The 24,342-nt window shown below is 33.4% G+C and overlaps 3 protein-coding genes across 3 annotated transcripts; all 3 read right to left on the bottom strand.

Annotated features, from left to right (window-relative positions):
• Positions 1 to 3,921: 3,921 nt before the first annotated feature.
• On the bottom strand, positions 3,922 to 5,197 carry LOC140812900 (uncharacterized). The gene is made up of 3 exons (XM_073171282.1): positions 5,045 to 5,197; positions 4,522 to 4,593; positions 3,922 to 4,325 (listed from the first exon to the last, which is right to left on the bottom strand). The coding sequence occupies exons 1-3, from the start codon at positions 5,105 to 5,107 to the stop codon at positions 4,032 to 4,034; spliced, it is 429 nt and encodes a 142-aa protein (XP_073027383.1). The 5' UTR covers positions 5,108 to 5,197; the 3' UTR covers positions 3,922 to 4,031.
• A 1,669-nt stretch (positions 5,198 to 6,866) lies between these two features.
• On the bottom strand, positions 6,867 to 12,568 carry LOC140832947 ((6-4)DNA photolyase). Its single transcript, XM_073197275.1, has 14 exons — positions 12,110 to 12,568; positions 11,624 to 11,695; positions 11,455 to 11,535; positions 11,152 to 11,331; positions 11,008 to 11,079; positions 10,764 to 10,850; positions 10,589 to 10,687; positions 10,425 to 10,508; positions 9,867 to 9,953; positions 9,689 to 9,760; positions 9,494 to 9,607; positions 8,181 to 8,268; positions 7,995 to 8,090; positions 6,867 to 7,274 (listed from the first exon to the last, which is right to left on the bottom strand). Exons 1-14 carry the CDS (start codon positions 12,473 to 12,475, stop codon positions 7,090 to 7,092), a joined length of 1,683 nt encoding a protein of 560 aa, XP_073053376.1. The 5' UTR covers positions 12,476 to 12,568; the 3' UTR covers positions 6,867 to 7,089.
• Positions 12,569 to 13,290: 722 nt separating this feature from the next.
• Positions 13,291 to 17,408, bottom strand: LOC140812892 (cytochrome P450 734A1-like). The gene is made up of 5 exons (XM_073171274.1): positions 17,057 to 17,408; positions 16,320 to 16,543; positions 15,925 to 16,172; positions 14,114 to 14,480; positions 13,291 to 14,038 (listed from the first exon to the last, which is right to left on the bottom strand). Exons 1-5 carry the CDS (start codon positions 17,334 to 17,336, stop codon positions 13,610 to 13,612), a joined length of 1,548 nt encoding a protein of 515 aa, XP_073027375.1. The 5' UTR covers positions 17,337 to 17,408; the 3' UTR covers positions 13,291 to 13,609.
• Between the last annotated feature and the right edge of the window lie 6,934 nt (positions 17,409 to 24,342).

Genomic DNA, 24,342 nt, shown 5'->3' with positions numbered 1-24,342 from the left:
GAAGTGTAATATCGACTCCCAATGAGTAATTGGTATTTTATAAGATAATGTTTTGTGTTTTTAATTATGTAATGATATTGAATATAAGAAAATTTATAGGAATATTTTGGTCTTTCTATATGTTTTTGGTCTCAACTAGCCGCACGTGATGATGATGTGCGGTACGTCATAACAGACGAATCAATGAAGATTTTGAAACAAAATAAAGTTTTTGCAGTTACAGATGCTGTGTAAGGCCCGAGATTGAATTACTGTAATCAGACGTTGATTAGTTGTCCGAATTGTGATTAGCAAATATCACAGGAGCCAAATAAGACATGAGAGGTGAAGCCGGGCGTCGGTACATTATAAGCTAAAATATTGGACAGAACATCTGGCGCCCGAGCGGTAGAAATGAACCGCTCGAAGCGCCAATGCACCATAATTATAGAATTTGGGCAGAATGTATGGCGCCCGAGCGGTAGAATGTTACCGCCCGAGCGCATTGGATAACAAGCTAAGCATCCGGACAGAAAGTGCCGCGCTCGAGCGGTACTTTCTTACCGCCCGAGCGCGAGACATGGAATAGATGAGATGAGACACTTGCTTTCATGCATGTAACGTGTATATATATATATATATATATATATATATATATATATATATATATATATATATATATATTTATATAAACATGCAAGTCATCCCTCAGAAAGAAAGAATCGAGGGTCTCTGAAGAAAAATGGATTTTGTGCTTCAAGTTACAATCGTTTGAAATTCGTCCGTCTGTTTTTGAATCCGGGCACAGTACTGTGTTTCTATCAACGCAGGCTACAACTGGACGTAAGTTTTGTTACGTTTAGACAAGATTTGAATTTATGATATTGTCAGAATTGAATATGATTCAGATATGGTGTTTCTGCTACCGTAGACATTATAGAATTGAAGTCAGATTAAAGAACAGACTGTTTATGTAATTGTTATGATTTTTGAAAGATATTGACTGAGATTTTATATCAGAATTGTGTTAGTATTCAGAGTACGAATTGTAGTGACACAGATTATGAGTTCCAGTATTATATTTGTGATGTTCAGAATTGACGGGGTTATTCAGATTGTATTGTTATACCGTCGAAACATCAGCAGACTGACATCTGATCAGATTTGATAATGATTTCGATTGTATCGTAATATCGTTGATATGAATTAGATTGTACCTTGTTCAGATATGGATCAGATTATATACTGATGTGAGTATTGATCAGAACAGGTTTTGAATTGAGCTATATACTGATATTGTAATTATGTGATTTTCATTACCAGACTGAGTATGGACAGATTGGAATACAAGACCTCGTCTTCGTCAGATCGAGAAGATAAAGGTATAAATAAATGTTGATTCGGGATTGCACAACTCGAGTTAGGTTTGACTTGAGTTTCCCTAAATCACATACTTTACTTTATTGCATTGATATTTGCAGATTATCAGATTGATATGTGCATGTATTGACTTAGAACAGAGTCAGAGTCCGAGTCTAGGGCAGACAGCATAGCTAGGGCAGAACCGCCGAGTCTTTCTCAGAACCGATAAGACTCTAGACTTACGTTGTATCGAAGAGCTTTAGATGTAGATCGACGTCTATCTCAGACACTCGATACAGCATACCAAAGTCTAAATTAGATTGGGATCCCTAGATTTGAGATAAGATAAGATTAGATCACGAGTCATTGATTCATGTAGTCAGATTATATACATGTTTTGATGTTTGTTTAAGCTTTTATATATGTTTTATATGATTGCATTTAATACATTGTTTATACTGGGATATTTATATCTCACCGGAGTTATCCGGCTGTTGTCTTGTTTTGTATGTGTGCATGACAATAGGCTGGGGCAAGATCAGGGTTCAGAAGATGAGGAGAGATCGAGATTAGAGTGGTGATCACAGACTTGATGTAGATAGGTTTTATTACTTGAATGTAGTAGTTGAACCTAATTTTAAATTAGAGGCATGTTATACAAGATTTGTATTATTATACTAGTTTGTATAATAGATTGATTCCATTACCTTCCGCATTTTAAAAGAAAAATTTTTAGACCCTGTTTATCTTAACTGATAATTAAACCCCAAAGATGATTAAGAAGATGATTAGCGTCCGGGTCCCCACATGCTGCACCGCAATACAAAAGATGGAATGTACCAGTGAAGAAGACAAGAAGAAAGCCAATTGGAATGATGTTGCAAATGGCATTTTATACAAGATATTGAACAAGAATACTTTTAACAAGATTAAGATGTGCTCAACTGCCAAAAAAATTTGGGAGAAGTTGACTCAGCTTTGCAAAGGCCATGATCAAAAAAGAGAAAACAACTTTCTGTTGTCATATAGAAGTTTAACATTATAAAATGAAGCTTGAAAAATCAATGTCTAACTTTGATGAGACATGTAGCAACGTGGTAATCAAACTGACTACTCTGGGTAAAGAGTAAGAAACAGAGAGATAACCTTGAAATTAATAAAGACACTCCTGAAAGAATGAGATGTCAAAATAATTGTCATTCGAGAATCAAATTATTTAAACAAATTGGAATTACATGATTTGTTCGCAGATCTTAAAGTCTACAAATTTAAGTTAAATCAAGGGCAGATGATGAATCCACTTCCAAGGTGACCAAAACAATAGCTGTTGCAACAATTGAGTAACTGTTTCAAAAGAAAAATATGTAGAACGATTGAGTAATTATTTCATGTCATTATCCGTGAAAAAAAATTGGGAAGTTTAGAGGAAGAATCATAAATTTTTTTTATAGTTTTAATCGGACAAAATCATTACAAGAATGAATCCATTGATGATGACAATGTTTGTTTCAACTACACGACTCTTGACATAATATGAAACATTACTATCCATCGAAAATTGATAGGATACTGTTTATGATTTGTCATTGTACTTTGGCTTATGGATCAGCCTGTGGCTTGATCTCGTTAAAGCGGCCATGTTGAATAGCGACTTGAATATATAAGGGCTTGATATAAACATTGCAATCCAAATTGACTTTACGACTACCAATTAGAAACCTAAGAGTACACAGTAAATAAAAACCAAATACTAATATAATTCGAAATTGTTTGTAATCATCAAAACTTATGATATTTCAAATCTAACACTAAATCATAATACATCTTTCAAGTAATCTCAAGCCGATACTAACACATCTTGATACAGTTTATAATTTTTCTTCATTTCTAAAAATTCTATATTCAACCAAACATATTGTTGACAGTGCACAACAAACAATAACTTTATATCCTTAATTGATTTTTAATTAAAAAAAATAAATTATACAGATATTCTGTAGAATTAAATAATGTGTTTGTTTAATTAAAAAAATGACGGCCTATGGCTTATTGACTATGAAACATAGCATATAAAAACCAATAATTTAGTGCCTCCTTTTATGAATTCATTTTTTAATTAATGAGATCATTGATCAATTCAACATCTAATGACACAAGAATTTAAAGATTGCTGCACAGACACGAAACTACGCAAATGGCACATTTTTATATAAAAAATAGACTTCTTCACCATTTTCCTATAATTTCAATACGTCATAAATCATAATGGGTTTTTTTAATAAAAAAAAGTACCAAGTCCATGATGTGATCACCGTATATATGACGAATTAATGTGATTGTTTTTTTATCTATTCAAAGATAAAATATAGTAAAATAAAAAATAATAATATTTTAAAAAATCATACTGGGTTAAATAAAATGATTATTTTATCAATTTAAAAATAAGATATAATCCAAATTTATCTAAATATTATATTAACATAATTACATTTTATGTAAAAATATAATATTTTTTAACTAAATTTGCCATTAATTGAGATTTTCTTAACTTTACTTAGAAAAGAAAGAATAACCCATATATAATGTGACAAAGTATGATTAAATTCACTAATAACAAATCCAATAAACTAGCAAAATCACATAAAAAATGGTAACATTCATTATTTAATCTATATAGAATAACATCCACCTCAAATCCTAGTACTAGGATTGCTTGGATGGTTGATGCTGCTAGGATTGGTGGAGCTTCCCATTTCAGTATCGATGTCGGCAGGAAGATTCATGTCGGCGGTGCGGGTGGTGTCAGCGGGGGCTGCGGAGTCGGGAGTGTTGATCCCTAGAGTATTCTTGACCGCGCCAGCTGTCCCTTGTGCGATGTTGGCCGCGCCTAGTGCCGCACCCTTGGCAAGGTTCACTGCACCTTGTGCCGCACCTTTCCCTATTTCTGCTGCTCCTTGAGCCATGTTCTTGACTTGTGTTCCAGTCTTCCATGTTCATATAGTTTAATTTACAAGGTACGATTTTTAAGATCATCACACATATCTATACTACATGTTAAATAAGAGTTTCTCGTGGTTTTTTCTTTCACATTATTATTAAATTTGATAATAGAATATCTTTTTTCAACAAACATATAAAACTGTATAACTAGTGTATTGAATGAAACTGAAAATTATGTACCTCTTGAAGAAAGTTGGCTTGGCCTTGGTTTTGCAGATTGGATGGTTGGTTGATCAAGTCATCTCTCCTCAACTACAACATCCAACTTATTCTCTTTTAAATTAATCTTGAACTTCTGATCAAATAATAAGCTGAATAATCTATATCTACACACACGCACACACATATATGCTGTTAAAATTGAGATTTGAACATAATTCAACCCCAAAAGCTAGCTAAAGAAGATTGTCCAAATCTATATATGCAACTCTCAGTGATTTTATCTAACCGATGTGGGACAACTAACATACCATGTCACGCTCAAGAATAAACATTGGGAGCATGAAGTTTACAAATGACCCAACTATGGGCAGAACGGGTGGCCTAACCATGGACAGTGATCTGATATCATGTTAAGATTGAGACTTGAACCTAACTCAACTCTAAAAACTAGCTCAAGAAGAGATGATTGTCCAAGTCTATATATTCAACTTTTAAAGATTTTATCTAATCGACGTGAAACAACGTTAATCTACAATAATACCTGAGGCTGGCCTGCAGCAACATGTCCGGTATAGCCTGTGTTGGTGGGACCTTGGTTTGCCATTTTGTGGGAGAATCGGGAAAATGAATGAAATCAAGAAATGTTTGTTTGTTTGGATAAAAATAAATAATTGTAAAATGGGATTTATAGATTTCTGGGAAAGAGGTTATATCTGTTCCTGAGAATGTGCATCAATTAACACATGGAGTGACCATTGTGGAGCTAGGCTTTTAGCCAAGAATGTTTCAAACCCCCCTTATTTGCCGTATTAATATTTCTTGAATTTTGTTTCTTTTTACGTTGTAAAAAAATGAAGTGGAGGCAAAATTTTTAGCATGTATCTATGTTATTATAATATCATATTATTTCATCTGTCCTAAATAATATAGATTGTATTTCTTTTTCTCATTTTTCTCAAAGATATAGTCAAGTAATTATAGTTAATTAGCATTTCTTGTATTGTTTACAATACATTAGTGAATTTCAATAATTGTTTATATATTATTTAAATGCTCGTTTAATAAAGATACTTTTCGAATGATATTTTTAACATGAGCGAAAAATAAATAAACGCGCTTACACACACATATATAATAACATAAATCTCCAAGATTACATTTGATGGGAAAAAAACAATTTCAACAGAATCTTAAAAATAAATACTTAACCATTTTCTCCTGAGATGGAACGGCGAAAAATGCATAATATAGATATAATAAATCACTATTTATGGATAACGTAACTATTCATAATTTTAATCCTTTAAAAAACTTGAGAAAAAAGTTGGATAAAACAATAATTATGTGTAAATTATAATTAATTAATGTCTCACCTTCACACCAAACAGACATCAAAATTTAATTTGTTTGTTAAGATAATTTGTACTAAAAAAATCCAAATATTGATGCATTATGTCAAAGAAAGAAAAAATTTCCGGTTTTTTTTTCTTTTTTTTTTTCTTTTTCAAGAAAAAATTTCCGGTTGTTGACACTTGATATATTCATTAAAATAAAAAAATATTCCTCTAATAATGATTTTTGTTTTATTTATGAAAGCATATGAATTTCATTTGGAAGTTGATTTGGATATTTAGCCTTTAGGTACCATCTATGTTGTCGAGTGAATGATAACACAAGTTCACTTTAGTAAGAAAAAAATTTAAAAGAAATAGAAATTTACATTTGACTAAAGCGAAATTAATTTAAATTAATTTATAATTGACTTTTATGGATGGACAGAAATTTTGGCTTCGTCGAAAACAAAATAAGAAAAATTAAATTAAAAGTAGTCTAAAGCATTACAAATACGTGAAATAAATGGAAATATTGAAAGCCCGTTAAAAATATGGCACCAATCATGACCAAGTCATTGAGATATATAGAAACAGAGCCATTTGTCTGCTGGTTTTAAGTTCAAGTGTTGGCTTTACCATGTATCATCTCAAAATATTGGTGACGTAATCTTCTTGAGTTTATAAGTCACTATTTATTACTTTAATTTATCGATGTAAGACATTTGTAACATTGTCGACCATCTGAGAATTCGACGTCCACGACAGCCTACTCTAGACGACTTCCATTCAACTTTCATTATTCAGCGCGTCCACTTTAGACGACTTTCACTCATCTTTCAGTATCCATGCATCGTGCACATCGGTCCGACCTATAAATTTTTTAATGACATTGATCCGATTGTAGTATTTTTCTAAATTATCCCTTATGCTACGTCGACCATACCAATATCAGATTATTAACCCAAGAAATATATCATCTCAAAAAACTTGTCTATTGTATGGCATAACTTTCTTTAGTACCATAACATCCGAAACGTATGCTGTCGAAAAGACAAATTCACTTCACAGCGAAAAATAACCACAGATTCATAAAATCCGAACCCGATCTTCTCCACTATCCTGATAGATAAACAAGACAATATTTCTCCGTGATAAAATATTGTGCATATAAGTTAAGTGTATTCAGTCGCTAGTTTTAACTATAAAGATTGAAAATACAGCATGCACTATACATAGAGTTCATGACAGTGTGTTACCCGATCAGCTTCTGCTTCAGTTTCTTGGATTTTGGCTCCTGCTCCCTCTCAACTTCCTCAAATTTTCTCCTTAAATCTTTCAAACCTTCTTCATTTACCTTCCCATTTAACCTTTTGTTCAATTCATAGGCTTCGTGAAAGAGCTGCTTGCATTCTTTACTTGCCGACTTATGGTCAACCACTGTACAATGCACAATGTCAAATTTAAGATTTTTTTTTAAAAAAAAATTGAGGATCTCTAATAAAGGGTAGAGAAACAAAAGGACTAATATATTGAAAATTATGTTACAGACGAAAGAACACTATACTTGGGTCTGTTAGATTGGGAATCCACTTTGATCAAAATCAGATTGACTAATGGACATGAGGATGGCATAGGAGTTCTATGTGACCATAAAATGTACTGAAAATTCAAAATTTTCAGTCGGTTATTAGAACCATCATGCTGCCACCTATGTTATATTGACAGCAATTATCGGGTCTTTGAAAGATGGCATATTTTGCAAAAACAAGTGTTATTGAGAGCAAAACTTAAGATGGGGCGTTGGCTACACAAGAATAGTTTGAATTAGGTAAAATGAAGCATGCTAGAGGATAGATCAGAGTGCTGGCATATCAGAACTAGATATGTATTTGACTTTTAAAATGGTTTGATTTGAATATGTTTACAGAAGACCGCCAGAGTTGCCTATAAAGGAATTGAGATGCTTATATCACATTCAAAGGAGCGGAGTAACCATAGCTAACTTGGAGCAAAATTAGCAAGCATGGTTACAACGGTCCTTATATAAAAACTAACTTTAAACAGAACATAATAGAGGACATGTAGCAATCCAACTAGTTTAAAGCTAAAGTTCACACGATGACGACTGATGATAACTAGAATGCAAGTAGAGAAAACCTGGCTTTGGATAATCCTTTCCAATAATACATTTTGCTTTAACTTGCACGTTTCGAGGAGCTGTCCATGGTTCATATATGTATTCATCAGGCATGTCTGGATACAAAAACAAGACAAGATGATTATCTTTACTGAAAACAAAATAAAATATATTGAGTCTATGATTTCTAAGGAAATACAAGATACCTTTAAGCATTGGGAGGAAATGCCGGATATAATTGCCTTTCGGATCGTATTTCTTTCCAAATGAGATTGGAGAATAGATACGGTTATACTGGAAAACAAAAACATAAGAAGGTCAGAATTTCTGGCCCAGAAAAAAACAAAAGCAGAAACTTGGCTCAATAGGTTCAACACATAATTATTTCACATCTACTTTATTCTTTGAAGAATGATTAACTCAAATCACTGGAAGAGTCCATTACACCTTATATATGCTTCCAACCTTTTTCCCACAAACCAATGGTTAATTCTAAAGTAACCCACCATTAGACAATACCTACATATATACTCTCTAATCTAGCTCTATAGTCCTTGACACTCTAGGATTCCCATCTTTACACATTCATTTGGAGTTTCCAATCTAGAAACATACAAGAATTATAAGTTTCGATACTGTTAATCGGGTTTCTCAAAAAGCTTGGGCTGGAAGGGAATGGGCTACTCAAGGATGAAGCCCAACTAGCTTAGAGGATAAAAAAGCCCATATCAGTTGAGGACAGGTATTACGGTTGAAAACTGATAAAAGAGAGAGAGGGGGGCTTCGTCGAAGGGAGAGCAAGAAAAACAGAGAACAAGCTTCCAGAGAACAAAACAAGAAAGGAGGAAACCCGGTGAACTATCAAGTCAGAAGGTAGAAGAATACAGAGGCAAGATAAGAAAGAAGGAGAATCAAGGGAAGCAAGCTTGATCGAATCTTGTAATACTTCTTTCTTGTTGAATTGGTAAACTTGTTGTATTACAAACTCTTCTGGAAATTCAATAAAGATTGGTGGTGTTTCTCCGTGGATGTAGGTCTCTAAAAGGACCGAACCACGTAATCGTTGTTGTGTTGTTTCTTGTGGTGTGTGTTTGATATTCTGGTGTACATGCTTGAAGCGTGAGTAATCTAAATTCGATAGTGGCTTGGTTGTTCGTGTACTTGATTTGATATTGGTGTTATTGCTTTGTTGGACGATTCTTAACAGATACTATTCTGAAATCTTAAGATCTATGGAAATAGGAGTAAGTGATAGATAATGGATTCCACTACTAATTACAATACATTTAATCTTAGTTTGTGAAAGTAATTAACTAGTTTATCATAGTTGCTGAATACACGCATTTATCATCACTTTTAAAACTTTAACTGACTGCTAGTGCCTAGTGTAGGGATGGGGGTAAAAGAGATTTACCTTTAACTTTTTGGGCAAAACTAAGATTCAACCTTTTGAATTTAATTAAGTTATTTTGATCACTAACTTGTATCATCAAACATGAACGGTACGATGTCCTTAAACCTGGTAAAAGAATGATGAGCATGATAGCCACATCCAGTTTGCATTATTGATGGACCAATCTGAATCAATAAGAAGCCTCTCAAAAACATCTCTTCCCATTTCCCAATGCACAAGCTGTCATGATTATAGCATAATATCAGAGAGCATATATCGGAGTCATTTTCATGTATGTCAAACACGCTTAAAATCATATACCAGATCCCCACGAGTTAGGAAACACGCAACACAATGTCGAGCGAGATGGTGCATCCAACCCCACTTTTGAAGCTGTGCAACAAAGAAACTCCAGATTAAAAGCCATCATAAAGCACAACTAAAAAACCAACAAAACCTAAATGGAAATAAATATTTAGGAACCAATCTTGGTCCGGACCTGGACCATAATGGCATCTATCCATGGAAATCCTGTCTTTGCATCTCTCCAGGCAACCAGTAATTCATCATCATATTTCCATGGTATCTATGTAGTAAAATAGACTGCTCAAAGAAAGATAAAGGGAAAAAATACAAATATCATGACAATGCATATCTGACCTCTGTATCACACTATAAGATATGTATAACAGTACACTGTTGTTAACCAAAGTAATCAACAACTGAAATTTGCAACAACTTTGCCATAATTATGTACACATTTTAAAGTTAAAATAAGAGCAAAACTCTCTACACCACTCATTTATGGCACAAACACTCCTCGACCGACCAGACAAGGTTTCATCCGAATTCGACTGTACGTGCTTATCACAACATCATGTACAATATAGGAAATGTATAATGTGGACAACATAAACAAGTCACCTTGATGAGTGCTAATGTCTAAAAATGCAAACAACTTAAATGTCGAGGGAAAGAAAAACCATTATATAAATGCGCAATAAGTAGAGCATAGACTGAAGCACGTGCAATCATAATCTAATAGATTTTTCTTCACCTGTTTGCAAATTTTATTGTCTTTCATCTGATCAAAATTAGGAGTGCCAAACGCCACAGTATAGAAGAATTCTCTCCACAACAACTACAGAAGTTTAGGTTATCAGTAGGATAAAATGTTCATCATGCTGGCTATTTTATAAAGTTTATAACCAGTAAACTAACCTGTCCAAGAAGGGAAACTGGGGGTGACGTGTGTTTTTTGACATCTCTCTGAACATCTTGAATACACTGGTAGAAGTACCTGGAAGACAGACAACCAAACTTCCAACAATTTGGAGAGAGCAAAAGATTAGAGACTTCAAAAAATAAATAAGCAAAAGAACTACATGCTACATACTTTCAAATATGGAGATAAAACAGTAGTAGCTGGTTTTAGAAATGAAGATGGATCTCCCTTTGGTTTCTCAAAGTTAGCCACCCACTCCTGCAACAGAGGAATACATATTTCAGTTGTGCAGAAGCCATATCGTGAAAAGAAGAGTTCCATGTAGCAAGCACAAAAAATAATTGTGGACTTTTCTTTCAGAAACAAATAAGATATTATTTTGTGAATTCTGGAATCATTTAATCCCGCAGTATACGTTGTTTGAAATCGATTCTCTCAGTCTTTTTAAAGCTTCTGATTCACCACCTTTGAAGGGAGTCCGCTCATCCTGGTCATCAATGATTGTTACAACTTACACATAGTATAACGTAGACCTTTTACTATAATAATGAGCCCATACCTCCTCTTTGTCCTCATAGCCAAGTTCCTTCATTGATGGAACTTCTGAGATCATACAGTTTCCAACACTTCCAACGGGAGGAAGCCAAGTAATCTCATCTGAAATGTGAGATGAGGCCCAAGAGGGTTTCCCAGCAAGTTTGATAAAAGATTGATAACTCAAAGGTGGCTTTCCACCATTCTGAAGGCCAAAATGAACCAATAACCATAGAATACAGAAATATTGTGCGACGGATATTAGCTTTTATTGTCCCCAGATTTCAATCAGTTGTATTAAATATCATTCATCCACCTCCATATTTACCTTCTGTATAATATCCAGAGGATTGAAAATCGTATGACTCACTGGAGAGTAGATTTCTACACCGGCAGCAGATGCGTGATTCTGCAGAATGAAATATCAGGTCACACTTTAGCTACATTTAAAAATACGCTGAAAACATACATAAATTAAAACTTCCATTAGCACTCACCTTAACTTTCTTGTCCAAAGCTTGATAATAAGGTTCTGTGTCAAACTCAAAGCACAGCTTACTAATTCTCCACTGACAATTCATAAGAAAGAAAAGTGACTTCAGAAAGATGCACATGGAAGTTAAAATGAGAATACTTGTACACAAATCATGCTGCTTATTCATCATTCTTAACATCATTTAATTAATCAAAATCAATGGGATTCATCATATTACCAAAACACAGAAGCCGTGCAGAACAAAAATCACCAAACTACAAGTTAGTCAAATAATTGATAAGCAGGGTGTAACCAATATTAGAACTAATCCGCACCCCTTTTCCATCGAATTCTTACGGAATGCCTAAGTGTATCGGAGCAGTCACCCCTACATCAGAGCAGGTAGTCTTACCAGTTTCTAACAGTCTACATTTTAGTCAGTGATAATCAAACACAAAATCTAAAGCATTCATAAAATAGAACTAGTAATTTGGTTAAAAAAATTTACCTCGTTCAAGCAGCGACTCAGCACCTCACTGGGCTCACCCTTGAGCACGAGCAAGCGCGATCCTATTTTCTTGAGATTGAAGTCGAGATCCACAAGACTCTCGAGCAAGAACCTGATCCTGTTCAAGCCGGCCAGTTTCGACCCGGGGGAGAAGGCGTTCGGGTCGGGATCCATGTAGTGCGGGTCGATCACGAAAACGGGGTAAACAAAGTCCGACCCCCTCGCGGCGTACTCCAGCGCCGGGTTGTCGTGGAGCCGGATACCCTTCCTGAACCACATGAGAGAGTTCGACCCGGAAGCCATTGTCGGGTTGGCTTGTGAGAGCGAGAATCGCATTAAACTGAAGTTCAGACAAGCGGGTGGCATTTGAATGGACTACGTGTTTCCCGCCAGAGAGACAGTTGCTAATGTGCGCCGGACGAGGTGGTTGATTTCTGTCCATTCGTAGGGGAACAGGTTAGCAGTAAAGATGGTATTAACTGTTGAATCGCCACATAATAATAATCCACATTGAATGATGTTATAGCGGAAGGAGAAGAATTGTGGTCCAGGTATTATATTTTTGGTAAAAATTTGTGTTAGAACGGTTTCACGGGTCGTATTTTGTGAGATGAATCTTTTATTTGGTTCATTCATGAAAAAACATTATTTTTTTTATACTAAGAGTATTACTTTTTATCGTAAATATCTGTAGGATTGACCCGTATCACAGATAAAAATTCATTCATCCGATGGGAGTCCAACATATATAATACCATATTAATGTTATATCAATGTTGCATTCGCATTGGTGTAACACATGTGCTACGTAGCAATTTTTAAAAAACACAAGTGTTCATATACAGATTATGAGTGAGTCTCACGGATCTTAATATGTTAGACGGGTCAACCCTACCTATATTCACAATAAAAAGTAATACTCTTAACATAAAAAATAATATTTTTTCATGGATAACTCAAATAAGAGATCCGTCTCACAAATACGACCCGTGAAACCATCTCACACAAGTTTTTGCCATAAAATTATATGTTTCTTTCTATCACTTCATAATCACATAAATTATTCAAATCATTAACTATTTGATCTAAAATAAATATATACTATCGCATCAACGAAAAACAATCTTTATGTGAATGCTCCAACAAACCTCAATCAATATACTTTTTGTGGCAACTTTGTCTATGTATACCATATCATTTTCACAGCAAAAATAGTACAAACAACTACTTCTGCCACACGCAAGCACACTTTTAACATTACATGCAGACGTATAAATAAACATTTACATATATGAATACACAATGTGCTGAACTTGCTGAAGAAACTCGTGATTGAAATGGGAAATAAACATTGTAAATATGGTCCGGAAAAACTAACTGAACCTCCGATCAATCTAAGTTAGCTATAAAAACTCGATCAAGTTTAGATGTTAAAGTTCCAAGTGAAATGCGGTTCGAGCGAGCGAGAGAAGAAGGCCATACTATCATACATGCCCCCTACTACATTAATTTCCGAAAAACTATTGGCGCACCATGTTGCGGGTGTAGTAGCATCAGAACCGAGGGAGCATGGCGATAATCAGGCGTGAGCTCGAAGGAGAAGCGTTGGAGTATCATAGCTATGGCGAGTTTAGCTTGTAGAATGGCTAGGTTTTGTCCTATACATCTGCGTGCACCTAAACCAAAGGGCAGAAACGCCATGGGATGTTTGGCCGCGTGAGCCACGCCTTTGGCAAATCTCATTGGGTTAAATTCTTGAGCATCGTGACCCCACATCGCCGGATCATGGTGAACGGCTAGGATTGGAATCAGGAGCTCGGTACCTCTCAGGATGTGGAGTCCGCCCAAGTGTATATCCGTTTTCGCCCGTCGGATCATCGCCACCACGGGTGGATACAGTCTCAATGACTCGTTCAAGATCATACTTAGCTGGAAAAACAATGCAGAGAGATAAAAAGGGAAAGGGTTATGTAATTAGCAGTTAATGAAGTCACAAATATTTACCATTTTAAGGTTTGGAAGATGTTGTTTAGTGGGGGTGTCACTTGAGCCGCAGAGCGCCAGCACCTCGTCACGCGCGAGGTGCTGCCAGCGGGGATGCATGGCGAGCAGCAGCGTGGTCCACGTGAGCAGCTGCAGGGTGGTGTGCTTGCCGGCGAAGAATATGGTCTTGCACTCCTCCACGATGTCGTTTACTGTTATCTCGAGGTTTGGAGCAGTACTGGCACCAATCATGAGTCCCAATAAATCGTTAGGACATTGGCCCTGAAAAGTCGCGTTCCTGATCCTCCGATCGATGAGCTTCACTAACGATTTACGGACCTCTTTTTCCAGTCTCCAAGATATTCTGTTCTTTTCAGTCGGCAACAACCTATATACACGACAAATTCGATCTTCATGTTGTTGTTTTCATAAAAATAATAGAATATTTAATTTACAATTTATGTGGATCATTTTGATGTTCCCGAGAATACTAATTTTGATTTTATGTGTTCTCAAATATTTGTGATTTTAGTTTTTTTCATGACATGATACTATCTATATATATCAACTTCACGTTGATACAATGTGAAAATAATGACTAAAATTACAATAAAGAAATCAAAGATAAAAAGCAAAATTCGGTAACATAGATGACCAAAATCTAAAAAAAATAAACATAAATACCAAAACGACAAGTTTTTCCTATTTTAAAATCCAATCGAAGAAAATTTGTTGCTGAAAGAAATTTGAGTAGGTCTCTTGTGAGACGGTCTCACAAATCTTTATATCTGAAACGAGTCAACTCTACTGATATTTACAATAAAAAATAATACTCTTAGCATAAAAAGTAATATTTTTTCTTGTATGACCCAAATAAAATATCCGTTTAACAAAATAGTCACGTGAGACCGTCTCACACAAGTTTTTGCCCAAGAAAATTTTGTTTAAAATTTAGTTTTATAGGAAATGGAGAGTAAAAGGAAAGAAACAAGAAAAGAAAAGAAAAGGGAAATATGATGTTTAATATAATTTAATTAAATGGAATATTTAATTTTCGTCCCCCTTTTTAAAAAAATAAAGAAGAAAATCTAACAAATAAAGTAGTGTTTTAAAATCAATATTTCGATATCCAAACTAAAAAAACTATGAAATGTCAGATTGATCTATACAAAACGTTAAACGCAGTTGAGATTAGGATGAAACAACTGTTTTCATACAGTAATAATAAAGCTATAAACAAAGTTTCTAAATTACTAATTTATTAATATAATATATCCGCACATTATCCTATATAATGCCACAATTATTGCACTCCATGGCCTTAAAATTTTACAACATAATATAATTATTATTAAAAGTAAAATCATAATTTTACTAGGAAAAAAATGAAGTTAAAATACAGATATAATTTATACATAACAATTCACTTGCACTAATCCAAGGCAATTAAACGAAAATAATAATGTTATTGTTCATATAAACAATACATAAATATACTTAATTCGCTCCCTAGTTAATTCATGAGTAGGTCTTTTGTGAGAGGGTCTCACCCGATATTCACAATAATAAGTAATATTTTAACATAAAAAGTAATACATTTTTATGGATGACGTAAATAAGATATATGTCTCACAAAATACGACCCGTAAGACCGTCTGACACAATTTAATTTGCCTTAATTCATTCACAAATTGATGTTACGTTTTTTCAAAATTTAGTTAACAGAAGTATATATATTAATTAGAAACCGGATTAATATATATTCGAGACATCCGAAAAAATAAAGTAAATATATAATTGAGAGGGAAGGAGGTTGTCGAGTAGGTAGGTACCTATAGCCAGGGATGAAAACTTGGTGATAAGCCTGAGTAGCGTGGACCATTTGCTGTGCTTGCAGTTGGAAAATGGGTCTCCCGTCTGCGTAGCTGCCTCCAAATGTGGCTCTTGCGATCACATCTTCCACCAAATTTTGGTACCAATCCGACACTTCCACCTCCATTTTCCCACCACTTCTCCCCATTTCTTCCGACCATTTCGCCACTGCTTCTTCCATGCTTTTTCCCATTATGGGTATCATCATCTTATAATCAAACATTAATTGTATCAGTCAACTTAATTTTGGTATTTATTTAAACGGGTATTTCATGATATATCAGCAACATACATAAAATGGTTGAAATTAGAAAAGAAATCAATTAAAATATATGGTGAATAAAATAATCAATACCTTAAGATTTTCAACGTGGAACATTGGTTGAATGATCTTTCTATGGCGAGCCCATTTTTCCCCTTTAAGACTTAGCAAACCATCACCTTCAAGTTCCCTTACGAGCGTGGGTGACTCGTTTTTCTCGAAAAACTCCGCTTTCTCGACTAAAACTTGCCTAACAAGGGCTGGATCAGAAATCGTAAGACGAGGTGTTGTTCCAAACCATACAATAAAAGTTGAACCTGCATACAAAAAAGAACAAGAAAAATGAAATATTGATTAAAGAAAGTCACCAATTATAATTGAAGGAAAAGAAGAACTAAGAAGAAAAACTATGTCAGAAATATACTATCATGTACTTACAAACCCCTAGGGTTTAGCTCCCGTCATTTAGAACGAAGATCAAATCAAATATTTAAGTCTGTTAAAAGAGGCAACAACACAAAAAGGAAAAAAAAAGGGATCCACAGACTTATTTCGCCCAAAAAATCTGGCATTCGGTGATACCGTTACTATATATATCGATAATTAGATAATTTTTCTAGATATAAAAAATACTATATATGTGGTTATGTGAATTGTAAATCATGGATTCATGCTTGTAGACTACGAACAAAAAATGATCTAAAAATTTAGACAATTTTCCAAAGTTGAAAAATGGAGGAAAAAACCCAAAAAAAAAAGATAAAAAGATAAAAAAAGAAGAAGTTTGTAAGAGAGAAGAAACTGAAATTATAGTTGAATGAAATAAATACCATATATCTTCTTCCAATGATGATAGAAAGAAAGGACCCTTGGGAGTATGTTGTGGGAGAGAGGCAGTATGGGTTGGGATGAGGCCATGAGATTTAAACTGGCGAGCTCTTTCAAATTTCCCAAGAAAACTTGGTACTTCGGGCCTTTAATCCCTTGCTTCATGTAATGATCTTCGATTCTTCTAGGTGTGTACCATACTTGAAAAACAATTTTTACCAGAAAATACAGTGACAAATATGACATCAACAGATAACAAGAAACAAGAAAATAATCTTCCATTCTTGATCTTCTTCTTCTTCTTCTTTTTTTGACGTCGGATGTGTATATATTAAAAGAAGGGTGGGGAATGTTGTTTTGTGGGTGGGTTTGGGAGTGTGTCTGTTTTTATACACAGGAGAAGAGAAAAGAGGTGAAGACTTTTCTTGTCTTTTCTGAAGGGAAATATATATATATATATAATAATAAATCAATTGTGTCTGAAAAAATGTATTTTTCTTGTCTTTTCTGAAAGGAAATATATATATAAAATAATAAATCAATTGTGTCTGAAAAAATGTTCGATCTGTATCTCATGTAGTGATAAATTTCCCACAATCACTATAATTTCCATGACAACAACATGACGGTATTGTTGTTATTAAATGTAGGTACTCAACAATTTTCATCTGTCAATGTAAATTTTGAGAATTTGACAAAAATGAAAATGGGAAGTGGTCACTGGTGTGACAATGTCATGTCTGGAAACCAACGTTTTGGCCAACATGAAAGGCTTTAATTCCTACCAAATAGATCCCTGGCTTGCTTCCTCTGCATGTGCCAGTGTTGTATATAAAAAGATTAATTTGAAAATGAAATTTCCTCCATTATATTTATATAAAAATTGAGAGATAGTGAAACTTTCCACTTGAATTTATATTGTTGAAGTATTGCTATGATATTGGCATATTTTTCACATGGAAAACTTTTTAGTTTTTAGAGTTGATTTTTTTTATATTAAAAAATATAGTAATGAGTAGGATCGGTCATCGACTCGTCAAAAAAGTGTTTCGTGGTTGAGGTAGCAATTGATGAAGATATTCTTGATCAAACTTACCGGTCCAATAACTTTGTATAAAAGAGTGGAAATAAGTCAAAATTATGCAACAAATATTTTGGTCAAACTGATTAACAAAACATGTAAACCGATAAAATGTATGTTTCAGAATAATTATATAAAAATATATGAGTGAACACACAAGTTTATTTCTGGAAGTTCGATGATCAAATCTCTCTATATCTCCGACTTCTCCTTCTAGTGGAATATTCTATTCGGAAAACACTTTGATTTATACAATCATGTTATACAAACACATATAAGTTGAAATCATATTATCAACGGAAACTCCTAGCATACTCAGTCAGTCGAGACGACAAGCCCCAACTGAACTACATTCGATCATCCAGACGAAAAGCCTAGAGATCCAATCTAACTTCTACAACCATTCCATCTAACTAAATAGAACTGTTGTGGAGGTTGAGGAGGAGTGCAACAACTTATTCTGCATAGAGATCACATTGATTCTCGATGATCTTCTAATAAGGCAATGAAGTTGTGTTCTGATGCTCGTAGCTTGAAGATGCTCCTTAACTAAACTGATATATGTGATAGCGATGTGTGAGCATGGATATGAATGCTGGAACTTTAGTCATTCGTAGGTAATGGTGGTTGACCTTATTAGAGTTATTCTCAATCACTCTGTTGTTCTCCGGGGATTTCTTTTTTTCCCCTATTACAACTCCTTCAATGAATACCTTCCTTCATTTTCAAAGGTAGAGGCTTCGTCTGAATAGATAAAGGTCATATTCGATCTTCTCGATATATCTATATTGTTCTCCGAAAAGCTTGTTGTACTTCTTGTCCTTGACTGTAACCGCATTGAATGTTCATGTCATTTGTGTCAACAGCTAGTCGAATGTTCAGTAGTGTCTTCTCTTTTTTTTAATGTTCATAACCGATGTCTGTACAAATCTGATCATTTAGTTCAACTAGTCGAATGTTCAATAGTTCTTCCCTTATTTTTTTTGTTCAGAACCGATGTCTGTACAAATCTGATCATTTAGTTCAACTAGTCGAATGTTCAGTAGTGTCATCCCTTATTTTTTTTATGTTCAGAACTGATATCTGTACAAATTTGATCATTTAGTTCGTCGGCTCTATGTTTACACCAAAACATATAGTTCTTTCATGGAAGGACTCGAGAACAGTGATATTAATAGTTTTATAATTTGAATCAGATGTTCATATTTCACATTACACAATGAACCACATTAGCGTATAAAGAAATATCATAGTAAAATTGTATGTATTTTTTAAGTCACAACCGTCTAATTCTACATTAATTAATTCTGTACTCATTTGCTATTGACATAATACAATAAATGTAGATATAAAAACCGTAGATTTACATCCTTACCATAATTAATGAAAAATTTATTGGAGAAATTAAAATCAAATATTTTGCATATGTCAAATTATCTTATAGGATACAACTTGTGATGCATGCATTTATATGAAAATTTATACATAAAATTTTGAATACATATATATATATATATATATATATATATATATAACCGAGCATTTGTCGCTTTACCAAAAGTTATAGGTGGCGGTAACGGTGCAATTAATATATTTTAAACCGATCATTATCAACTATCGCACCCAAACAACTCTCTTCTCAATAATTACATTACTTGCAATCAATGTGAATCGAATATGTGACATTGGCTTTGATATCAATTGTAAGTCTGAGTCTTTGCCGCCTTAGCATAAGATATAACTTGCTGTAACCATGCAACTCAAATATTTTAAACAATATAGCAGCTCAAACGACACAATTCGATCGCTCTCCCAGCAGAAACAATTATTGCATTATATATATATATGTAGATGTTCATTTGGTGAACTACATTATTGATGTAAACCATCTAACCGAAATTTTTTGATTCAATTGACGGATATCTACACATCAATAATTTTTAATTATATGATATAAATTGAAACCTAATTTAAATTGTCCCCACAAACACAAGTCCCAAGCAATATATATCTATGCTTGGATGGGTTGGTGCAGTCTTTGGAGACAAAAGTTTCCCCTATTTTTAAATTTTGTCCCTTGATGATTTCATGCTTGGTGATAATATAAATATAGTCATAAGTTGTAAACAAAATTTGGGTAGTGTTGTTTACAAATTATTGAATTTTTTGAATATGCTAAAAATATTATTTAAGTACAAGTTTTTGGTTTTTTTTGTGTAGCCCGATAATAAACTTACTAGACTAAATTTAACATGATTTGTATTAACACAACTGGTACAAATATAGAGAAACTTGCTCAAACACCCAAAAAATAGAATCTTTGCTCAAAACCCAGTAAATAAAACTAAATTGTATAATAAATGAATAAACATGATATGAAAACTAGTAAAAAAAAAAGTACAAACGAGAATTTTTTTAAAAAAATTTCTCAACAAAGAAAATATCAAAATGGGTTATTAGGATATAAAAAAAATTGTTGAATGATTTATTTTTTGCCGATTTCTTGAAAAATATAATATTAAATATTTATAGAACATCAATATTAAACTTATATTGTAGATTTGGTAAAATATATTAATGATTTTATATATCAAAATTCATCCATAAGTTATTATTTTTCACCTTTTATTTTCTTAACTATTTTCACTCAAACCACTTTTCGAACATTATTACAAGATTGTGATGTGGTATTCCTTGTTATGTCTTCACTATAATTCCGTAAATGGTAAAAATAATTAATTTTTTTAAAAAAAACCTATTTTTGTGCGATGAAAACATGCTTATCACATGCAGATTTTATGTCGGTGTGAACCCTATTTCTTATTCCAAAACAGATTCAAGAATTCCAAATATTACTGTAAATAAAAGAAGATCGATGTACAATATTTTCGACATAAAAACATATATTCTTCATAAAATTGAAGATATTGAATGTTCATTTCTTGGCTAGTGTCCATTTAACTTGGGATATGTGGTTTGATAATTTCGAATCAGAATCAAATAATTTTCGAATCGACCCACAAATTTTTTTGCTGGCGCGCGGTAAATATGGTAGATGGTGGAAAGAGTAATAGGCCTGCGTACGTTGTGTTTTGGAAGTTTGCTCTTAAATTGATGCACATGAGAACAAGACTGTGTATATTTATTTATACTTATAATTTTTTGGGCAAAAATTGGGAGGGGGTATGCCTTGATTGTCCCAAACCAAGTGTGGCCACTTCTCTTAATCTTTGCCTTAGTAATACCAAAACATGTTGGGGCCATTTGCATCTCATGAATTTATATATTTCTTTTTTCTTTCATTATTGATCGCAAGAGGACAGATTCAGGCAACCAAGTGAATTTAGAAACCAAAATCCTGAGTTAATTAGGGATGCAATTTGTTGAATAACAAAATTTTAATCAACCCTTGATTAAATGTTGCACCCACCTCATATGAGCTAGGAAAAATTTAATTGGTGGTATACATCACAAAGATTTATTTTAATTACACGAAATAATTTTTTTTAAAAAAATTTATTAGGGGCAATCTTGAAACTTTTGATAAAGAAGATGCACACAAGCTCCTAGAGTAGCTCTCTTGTGAGACCATCTCACGAATTTTTATCTGTGAGATGGGTCAACTCTACCGATATTCACAATAAAAATTAATATTCTTAGCATGAAAAGTAAAGCTTACTAGCTCTGGCAGTAAGGCCCTTCGCTCACTAGTTCCAGCGGGTTCTTTGCTGGTATTTGTTTAGTCATTCAGATAGTGACTGGCGTTTGTTGGACCAACTCTTTAATTTGTTGATGCGCGAGACGACTGATCCAACTCTGTAGCCGGGGAAGGTTTTTCATGGATGACCCAAATAAAAGATCTGTCTCACAAAATACGACCCGTGAACCGTCTCACATAAGTTTTTGCCAAGCTCCTATAATACTATCTCACATGTCAATTTTGTGAGACGTGTATCAGATCCGATCCGGTCCGTGAAAATATATTACTTTTTATGTCAAAATTATTACTTTTCATTGTCGGTATTGATCGGTTCGACTTTCTCACGGATATATATCCATGAAACCGTCTTATGAGAGACCTAAGATATGAGTGTTCATATGTGCGTTGATTTGATTATTAAATAAAGTTCAAGCCAGAATCAAATCGATGTGTTTATCAAATAATAAACCAAATCATACATATGAATTATCGGCAGAAGATACTCCATTGCCAATAAAATTATGGGAAAATGATTGTTGTGGTCTATTGACTTATCTAAGTTTCGATTTTTAGTCTATTAAGTTTTCAAACTTTGGTTTCGTATATTAACTTTTTATTTCCAGTTATTTTGGTCAAATTATTGATGTGACATGTGACAAATTATCAATTTTTGATACCACGTCAATATTTTTCGATGTTATGTCATCATTTTTCGGTATCACATCAGCAATTGGAGCAAAAAGAAAATTAAAAATTAGTATAATAAAACCAAAATTTGAAAACTTTGTGGATCAAAATCCGAAAATTGAACAAGTTTGTGGAACACAAAAACTATTTTCCCTAAAATTATCACCCAATTTAGACCTCAAAAGCGTTAAAGTTCGTAGAATCGTTTGCTTTTCGTCTTATCAAAAGCACAACTCAAATATTTTAGACTATAGCTTTACGTTTCGGTTGCTCTCCTAATAAAGACAAATATTGTTTCTCAACAGTGGCCCTCTTAATAGTTGTAATAATTTCACTATTGTAAACCATGATATCAATTATAGAATTGATTGTTTTTCGTTTTACCAAAAGTTATAACCAATGGTAACAGTTCAACTCAAATATTTTAAATCTTATAGTGGCACAAACAACAAGTTTCAATATCTACCTTAGTAGAAATAATTCCTGCTTCTCAACCATACTCATATTGATAACGTATATCGCTCTTAAAAATTTGGAGTATATAATAACTCACATAAAATACCGTATAACTTCAGGTTTCATATGCATGCATACCTCAAACATAGTTCGCTTTAAATTATACAATTGTATTAAATATTATTAATAATTTAATTTGTTTAGATCTTTTTCATCTATATCTTAACTAAATCCAATTTTCGCTTTGGTTGATTTTAAAATCCAATTTAAAATGGTCGAATAAAAACCAAGTGAATAAAAGTTTGGTCTGGTCTGATTTGGTTTGGTTCGATTTTTGAAGATGACTCGGGGTTCAAGAACTTGATATAACTAAGATATATGTTTGGCCATTTTTTGTGAAAAAATATAATTAATGATTTGTCTGCTGAAATTACAACATATACGTATTCAAAAAACTTACGTATTTTATACGATTACTCATAAGATAAATTAGATCTCGAGATGGTACGTAATAAGTAGGGAAATGAAGTGTTTAAAATAAACCCAATATTTTTTTTATTTTCAATATTGCCAAATAGATTCGTAATGCTAATTCCAAGTTTTCACCTTTAACATTGTCTTTTGTTTAGATTTAAGGTGGGAGACCCCAACTCGACTCAGCTTATGATATACGAGTTATGCTACACCAAAAATAAATCTCTTCGTTTTTTATTTTGTATAAGATGATCGACGGATAATCTCATTTGAAAACAAAAATATGAGATCAATCAGTACTTATTTATTTTACAATGAGATATCGAACAAAATGAGAATAATAAACTCGCCTGCTTGTTATGCGCTTGCGTTTTTTGAGGAATATGATGCTGTCTGATTTCTTGCCTTTTGCCTTCGGAAAACTAAGCTATCACCAATCTGCTCTCACAAATTATCGGGAGACATTGTGTCATTAGGAAGCACTGATAGCAAAGGAAATAAAATATGAAAATTACCACAAATTTTTTTGGTTGTTTTTTCAATTATGTCCTGTATATGCCATTTTAGAATTATTAATATTTTATTTTTTGGCATGTACTCCCCTAAATTTGTTGCGTTTGACATTGCGACTTTTTATGAGGTGCAAATTGCAATAATTATCCATACGAGGAGAACGATCAAACCGTGACGCTTGAGCTATTGTACGGTTTAAAACATGCGAGTCTCATCATTACCACCAGCTTTAACTTTTGGTAAAACAGAAAAATCTTGTGTCTACACTTTCAGATTCTGACACTCGTATCCCTTTTATTTATACTAATTGAATCATACTTTTCTATTGCATATATTTTGAAAAAAACTCATCCATTTCATGTTCCTTTCAAATATTA

The sequence above is a fragment of the Primulina eburnea genome, chromosome 1 (assembly GCF_022965805.1).
Source record: "Primulina eburnea isolate SZY01 chromosome 1, ASM2296580v1, whole genome shotgun sequence".
Taxonomy (NCBI): Eukaryota; Viridiplantae; Streptophyta; class Magnoliopsida; order Lamiales; family Gesneriaceae; genus Primulina; species Primulina eburnea.
Note: the sequence above shows the minus strand (reverse complement) of the source record. Positions and strands in the feature narration are given on the sequence as shown.

What these genes read in the sequence shown, in the direction of transcription:
- LOC140812900 (XM_073171282.1), bottom strand. Translation starts at nt 5,107, where the DNA reads ATGGCAAACCAAGGTCCCACCAACACAGGCTATACCGGACATGTTGCT. An exon ending in TTGCTGCAGGCCAGCCTCAG is followed by an intron (nt 4,594 to 5,044) that starts GTATTATTGTAG and finishes TGGATGTTGTAG; the next exon opens with TTGAGGAGAGATGACTTGAT. An exon ending in AAGCCAACTTTCTTCAAGAG is followed by an intron (nt 4,326 to 4,521) that starts GTACATAATTTT and finishes TGAACATGGAAG; the next exon opens with ACTGGAACACAAGTCAAGAA.
- LOC140832947 (XM_073197275.1), bottom strand. Translation starts at nt 12,475, where the DNA reads ATGCCACCCGCTTGTCTGAACTTCAGTTTAATGCGATTCTCGCTCTCA. An exon ending in GAGAATCGATTTCAAACAAC is followed by an intron (nt 10,851 to 11,007) that starts GTATACTGCGGG and finishes CCTCTGTTGCAG; the next exon opens with GAGTGGGTGGCTAACTTTGA. An exon ending in TTTTATCTCCATATTTGAAA is followed by an intron (nt 10,688 to 10,763) that starts GTATGTAGCATG and finishes AATTGTTGGAAG; the next exon opens with TTTGGTTGTCTGTCTTCCAG.
- LOC140812892 (XM_073171274.1), bottom strand. Translation starts at nt 17,336, where the DNA reads ATGGAAGATTATTTTCTTGTTTCTTGTTATCTGTTGATGTCATATTTG. An exon ending in TCATTGGAAGAAGATATATG is followed by an intron (nt 16,544 to 17,056) that starts GTATTTATTTCA and finishes TTTTGTATGCAG; the next exon opens with GTTCAACTTTTATTGTATGG. An exon ending in ATCTTCCAAACCTTAAAATG is followed by an intron (nt 14,039 to 14,113) that starts GTAAATATTTGT and finishes TTGTTTTTCCAG; the next exon opens with CTAAGTATGATCTTGAACGA.